At 33.6% G+C, this 7,332-nt stretch overlaps 1 protein-coding gene across 1 annotated transcript; it reads left to right on the top strand.

Annotated features, from left to right (window-relative positions):
- Window positions 1-2,319: 2,319 nt before the first annotated feature.
- On the top strand, window positions 2,320-4,190 carry LOC124838152 (uncharacterized). Its single transcript, XM_047313674.2, has 2 exons — window positions 2,320-3,308; window positions 3,837-4,190. Exon 1 carries the CDS (start codon window positions 2,378-2,380, stop codon window positions 3,287-3,289), a length of 912 nt encoding a protein of 303 aa, XP_047169630.1. The 5' UTR covers window positions 2,320-2,377; the 3' UTR covers window positions 3,290-3,308; window positions 3,837-4,190.
- Window positions 4,191-7,332: the final 3,142 nt, after the last annotated feature.

The raw sequence follows: 7,332 nt of genomic DNA, 5'->3' as shown, positions 1-7,332 counted from the left end.
ATATATTCTTCTTTTCTTTAGGGTGCAAGCAATATGTGGGATTTCACATAGCTTGATCTTTAGACTAGTTATGTAACTTATATACCCTTAAGAAGTTGAAGAATTAAGAGATGTGAGACTTAAAACAACCTTGGGAGCTGTTGTCCAAACTTGAAGGCCTTCAAGTCCTACAACCTTTGGTTTTCTCCATCTACTTCATCACTTAGTGCTATATAAGCAACCTAAGGTCTCCTTTGTACATACACCTTGAACACCTTCAAATTTGAATATAAAGAGTGTTTTGCATTCAATTGCATTACTTCTTTAAGATAGAATTTTGTCTCTTAGTCTAATTTTAGGTCTTATCTTGTGAAGAACAAGTGACGATCCTCCTTGGAATTTATCTTGGATCCTTTCAAGTGGCATGCCTTCCAATTCATAAGTTTTTTGTCCTTACTCTCTTACATTTTTAGTCTTTTAATTCCATTTCTTAATTGTTCTTATTTAGTTCTTAGGCTTATTTCTATCTAGGCATGTTGTTCCATTCAATATCTAGTCCTTATTTCACTTTAGTTCCATCGTTTACTATGTTCATTTGTTGATAATTCATTCAATAGTCCATAGTTTGCTTGTTGTTTGGGTTATTCCTAATCTGTTTGTTGTATTTGCTTGTTGTTTTGTGTGTTTGCTAGCTAGATTTTGCCTTCTGGATGTTATTCCTCATCAAGAACACATCAAGAGGGATGTAAAGACTCCAATTAAGTGCCTAGAAGTGGTCCAAAAGCTATTGTCCAGATACTATAAACAGAACCTTCCAGCATAAGCAACAACCTCTTGGAAGTCTTCAACAAGTAGGCTTCTAAAGTCTTTTTTTTTTTTCCTTTCTAGCTATTATTTCTTATCTTGGCTTGTTTGTTTGGTGTCCTTATTGAGTGTTTAACCTTTGATTTGAGTCATATGATTTCTCGTTAGGAGTTTTCTAGCAATTTTATCTTGAACTGCACTTGCTAGAGTCCTTTGCATCATTGCTCTTATATGATGAAATTGAGATGGATCAAACTAGGACTTAAGTGTGTATTCTTTGGTTATATGTTCTACACTACTAGAGGTCTTAAACAAACATAAAATCAATTTTGTTCAAACGCATAGACTCAAATTTTGAATGCTTGGCCAAAACATATAGCTGCAGCAGTTTGAAAAAAAAAATCAAATCAAATCACCAATCTATTCTTGCTGTTTTGAATGTGGCTAAGGCACTCTTCCAGTTTTGTGTGTGTTTTAACATCTTAATTTAAGCCTCTATTATCATCATTTTACATAATATATTAGTTTGTGTCACTTCGATTTTTTTGTGCCAATTTTTCTTGTTTTACTAAGTTCCTTTTACATAATTTGTCTAGTAGTTTTCACCTTATTTTTTGGCCTCTTGAAGTGTATGTCTTTTTGTATTGTGTCCTTGTATTTGTTGAGGTTGATTATACATCCTTTCACTTGTATTTTTTAGTGCTCTAAATTTTGATTTTGAGACACCTTTTATCTTGAGTGAAGATTACAAGTGAGTTGAAGTGATCTTTTTTTTTTTAGCCAAAACTGTGAGCATTGAACTAAGAAGAGTGTTGCTGTTTTTATGAGTGATTTTCCCGTTGTTTCTAACCTATTTTTGTGTTTCTTGCTGTTTTGTGTTAGAAAAATGCCTACAGGTTCAAGGCATTCTTGCTACAAAAAGATAGTGAAACTTTAATTTGAAATAACTTTAATTTGCATAAAATAATAGAAATTATGAATGCTTATTGAGGTTATTGGAGCGAATGAAAGATGGTGTATTACTCGACAAGAGTGTTAGGGATTAAACCACTAATTAAAAAGTACGTTTACATAATAAGGATTTGATGTGTATGAAAATTAGGATTACATTTTTTTCATCACGGGCAGAATAACCCCACTTCCACTTGTCACTACAAGTCAAAAATGTCCTCTTGCTCACCACAGCTTTTTCTTGATTCCCCTCTCCATCGACTAATTCAAATAGCAGTTTTGTGCATAACACCATGGCCCACTTTTCGTTTCTCTTTTCTTCTCTCTGTGTTCTGCCACAACCTGGGCCCCACCTTCATCTCATGCATATTTCGGTCCTTCGAGTCAATGATTCATCCCAAAAATTTAATAATTAATTCCAATTCTTTGGAGTGTGGTTTTAGATTTAGATTGATTGATTGCCATAACTCATGTCCGTGATCAGAAGCGACACTCACGAGAAAGAGAAAAGGAAAAAGAAAAAGAGAAAGAAAAAAAAAAACTAGGGTTTGATGGTTGGATCCTCGTATATAAAAGAACACCCTCATTCTTACAAACTCACTGCAACATTCCTCTTTCTCTTTCCCTACACCGTCTTTGAATCATGGGAAAGTTTGCCCTAGCTAATGTCCTACTGTTCCTTCTCTTTAACCTGACAACCTTCCTCAATGTTCTTGCTTGTCCTTATTGCCCTTACCCCTCTCCTAAGCCCCCAAAACACACTCCCATAGTGAAACACCCAAAACCATGTCCACCACCCCACTCATCTCCCAAACCTCCACATGTGAATCCACCCCATGTTCCAAAACCCCCTCATTACCCTAAGCCACCACTGCATCCACACCCACCCTATGTCCCAAAACCTCACCCTAGACCGCCAGTTCATCCACGTCCACATCCCCCTCATGTTCCACTACCCCCAGTTGCAAAGCCACCCCCATATGCCCCCAAACCACCGGTTGTCACACCACCCTACATCCCTAACCCACCGGTTGTTCCGGTTATTCCTCCTTACATCCCAAAACCTCCGGTTGTCCCCGTTATACCTCCTTACATTCCTAAACCACCAGTTGTGCCCGTTACACCACCTTATGTGCCAAAACCACCCATTGTGAACCCTCCGGTGGTTCCTTTGCCACCACTTCAACCAACTCCACCCTCCGTGACACCACCAAGCCCTCCAAGTGAAACACCATGTCCACCACCACCACCATCACCGACACCAGTGGTGCCGTACCCTCCACCAGCACAACCAACATGCCCTATTGACTCTCTGAAACTGGGAGCGTGTGTGGATGTGCTCGGTGGCCTCATCCACATAGGTATTGGAAGTAGTGCTAAACAGACATGTTGTCCAGTTCTTGCAGGGCTTGTTGACTTGGATGCTGCAGTTTGTCTCTGCACAACCATTAGGGCCAAGATCCTTAACATCAACATCATAATCCCCATTGCTCTTCAGCTTCTCATTGACTGTGGCAAGACCCCACCAGATGGATTCAAGTGTGCAGATAGTTAGTTAATATATATTTATCAAGGTAGTGCACCCAGTTTAAGTGGTTTCTTTCGACCCATTCTTCTTTTCAACTCGCGTTTCACATCTACTTTTCGTGTTTGTACTGTTGGGAAATAATGGAAAAGCATACATTTTTAAGAACAAACAAGCTCTTTCCGAACATCGATCGTTTTCTCATTTCTTTACTTGTGGGGTATTTTCCTTCTCTCGATCTTCCATGCATCATTAGCTGTGAGCTCGAGAGGTGGAAAAAATGGTAAACAAATGAGATTTTTCAAATATATACAACTTTTTGTTAAAAAAAGACTTTATTTAAGTTTGATCAGTATGTAAAAACCAGATTGAGACGTTGCGTAGACAAACGAATGAACAATTTTATTTGGTAGTACATAGCTAGAACAAGATTCTTCTTTGAACACATGCTTTTAAACTTTTGGGCAATAGAACTAGGGTTTTGTACAGGAGTACAAAGTTAACACAGTTTTTTTTATTTTGTTGGAAAGGTGAATAGGAGTATTCTTTAACAGTTTCTTTTGCCTAATGTTCCCAGGAATTGCATAACTAGTGCATGAATAAGTGAAGCAAAGTCGAGAAGATGCAGTGAAGAAATCGTTTCTCTTTAATGAAGTTGTATACAAAGACAATTTAACTAGGAGGGAAATTGGTTTACTTGTTGAGCCTAGATAATTTTGTGATGTTCCATGTTTACAGAGCCATGCATCATTGGCATGGCAGCATCAACTTTTAAAATGTCTGTGGTTTTCTTTCTCTGTTTGTTGTCTTGCAGGTGTGGTTCTGTGTGCATGTCAGCTTCTGTAAGTTCACCCGTGAGTGAGTGAGTACGTTGGGAAATGTACAAGTTAAAAGTTCCAAGTTAATGAGTTTTAATAATTCTCTTTACTCATTGCACGCCTCTGCACTAATTTTCTGGGTAGAGATTGGCAATTGAAATCTTCCACCTTGTTAATTTAACAGAAAAATATTGTAAAATTATAAAAATGTGACTCAGTAAAACACAGAGCTATGATAATCATATAAAAATAAGGTCTCAAACTTTATTTGAGTTTGTTTATATAATTCAAAATTAATTTACCAATAATAATGACTATATTTCTTTATAAAATAACTAAATTGATGAACTATGATTTTGTAGTTGGAAAGAATGACTAACTGAAATAATGACTAAAGGTTCTTATATTATCTGATCAAGGCTAATCATTTAGTGTTAACCGTCTCTAGTGTTAATATGTATGATATGTGATTTTAGAATTTTAAATGTGTTTTCCAGTTAGTATTTTCTAATAGACTATTTAGTTGAAGTTCACATTTGAGTTGTATTATTGTGGAATAAAAGTTTGGTCAAAAGTTAACACTTGCGTTGTCCTAAATGAATGAAAAGTTGTCGAAAGAGAAACTAATAAAAATACTTATAATTTTAGTGAATTCTCTTATATTAATTCTTCTTTAACCATTTTTATCTTTCATTTTTTTTACACTTTATCTTCTTTTTAATGTGATTTTTTTTTACATATTTTACTTTTTAATGTATTTTTTTTTACATATTTTACGGGTGCTGTATTTTTGTTTATATGGTTACACGTGGGTAAATTACCAAAAGTTGGAAAATTTTAATTTGTGATAAAAAGAGACTGAAATAGTAAATAAACTATTGTAGGTTTGTTTTTCAATGTAAAAGTTAATAAATATTTTTAGTTTTTCTTATAAAAGCTTTTGATGTACTAAAGCACCTATAAAAGGAGAAAAAAAAAATAACAGTTCTGAGAGGACCATATCAAAATCTAATAAGAAAACAAAGCACGGTAAAACAAAAAAAAGGACACATTTATTTGTAGAAAAATCATATCCCATAAATCTAAGAGGATCTCATCATCCATTATCCAAATAATAATTAACACGTATGTCAGCACATGAACGGTAACATGCATTCCTGCCATCTAGCATGGATTTCTATGGAACAATTTTATCTTTATTAATTTATCACGTGAATAGGTAAATCTTCACTTCTATATATAATTTTTTAATTGTATATAGTATTTATTTATTAGTTTTATTATATTACATCGAGACCATCACTTTTATTTCATTATAATTATTATTAGTAAACTATTGTAAAATTTATTATATAAAACATTTCATAAGAACAGTATTACACAAAGTAATATGAGAAATGTGACGTGTGGAGTAAAATATATTTTTTTTTTCTAATGCGATAAACGTAAAAGCACTTTTGGAAAAGTTATTTCATAAACTTCAATTATTATAATACAATTGTAATAGGACAAAGCTGTGAATCACATCAAAGTGAGTATTATACTTGCTCCTTAGCCTGAATAGATAAAAGGCTGCATCATTTATTGCGTAAGAAGATTGAATAGCCAGCTGTAATTTTGTCCCTATGCTATGATTATTATGGCAACTTTGGGAGAGTGAAAAATATACGGTGCTCTTTTGTTAATAGGTGAATTTTAACTCAATTTTTATTTTATAAATTCATTTTAGAGGAAGGAACGCGTACTTATTTATATTCTGTTTTTAATTAATGAGATTTTTTAAAGATCTTTTATATGAAGTTATATATATTTTGAGTGTAAAATTGATATTAATAAGTGATTTAAACGTAGGTGGAACAATAAACAAACAAATGATAAATTTCATTAAGATAAGTTTTAATATATAAGAAGTTAATTTTAAATTTATTTTAACTTTACAAAATTACACTAATACAAAATAAGCACGATTAAATAAAGACTATTAGAAAATTTCTGTTATTAAAATAAATTTTTTAACGACGATTCATGAGGAACTATCATTAAATGTAAGACTTTAGAAAAATAATGGGTTTACAAGGGAATTGTTGTTAACGAGATTCTAGGAAACGATGATGGTTCTTGCACATAATCATTATTAAGGGTGTTACAAGAAAAATCACAACCTTTTCATTCACGTGTTGACTTTTTTCACAATTTCTACAACTTTGCACTACTCCTTCTATCACTGCTCACACTTGCTCCATTCGTTGTTATTGTTGGAGGTCATCTTAGTCTGGTGCCGACATATGTGGTGTTTGTCAATGTTCGAGGTCATTCTACTCACCTAACTCTTATTACATTAATGCAACTTTCAATGTGAATCCTATTTGTTGGTTTCTTGTGTTGTTGTTGTTGGTTCCTCTTGGTGCCGACTATTGTTGCTTGCGTTGTCACCACTTATTGCTTGCATCGCTGTTACCATTCACACTTCTTGTGTTACCATCGTTATTCACACTAGTGTAACCGTTATAGTTCACAAGCCTTAGTGCAGACAGATGTTTCCACCTAACCTTCCTCATTGCTACCTCATTCGCTCTTTCCCTAGCCTGGTCTACTTGCCATTTTCACATCTCAGGGTCTCATTGACGTTAGTTTAATTAGTTTCATGTAATTAGATCCTATTGTATAAATTAGAGATTTGAATCATCCCTGTTTTTCTCACATATAATGACGGTTCAAACCTTCATTAATTCTCTCTATTTACAATGATGGCTAATTAATGATGATTATATAACCATTGTTCAAAGCCTTCTATAATCGTTGTTGAAATCCATTTCCATAGTAGTGTCAACTTGTAAGTAGTCTTTGCACTAACTTATATACTTTAAAATGACCTTATCTTTAGTCGCTGTGAGATTTTCAACACTAAATTTCATTATCTTGGATAAAAAAACGAGTAAAAGAGAACAAGAAAATAAAATTATCTCTTAAAATCGCTAAAAATAGGATTAAACTAAGATAGATATTGGTAAATTTTTTTGATAATTTAAATAGTATACAAGTTTTATACATAATGCTTTTCATATTAAAAGACAAAAAAAAAATTATTTGTAATTTTGTACAAGCAAGTGCCTTCCAATTCCTACAACAAATGCTGCTTTAGTTGAAGATCGATTGATTGGATCACGAATGAGCTTTGAAGAGAATTTCGTATCTAATTTCATGAGATCGATTCACAATTTAAAAACTTTGGAGTAGTCAAATTAAAGGGAAATG

The sequence above is a fragment of the Vigna umbellata genome, chromosome 7 (assembly GCF_029865625.1).
Source record: "Vigna umbellata cultivar VRB3 chromosome 7, Vumbellata_1.0, whole genome shotgun sequence".
Taxonomy (NCBI): domain Eukaryota; kingdom Viridiplantae; phylum Streptophyta; class Magnoliopsida; order Fabales; family Fabaceae; genus Vigna; species Vigna umbellata.
Note: the sequence above shows the minus strand (reverse complement) of the source record. Positions and strands in the feature narration are given on the sequence as shown.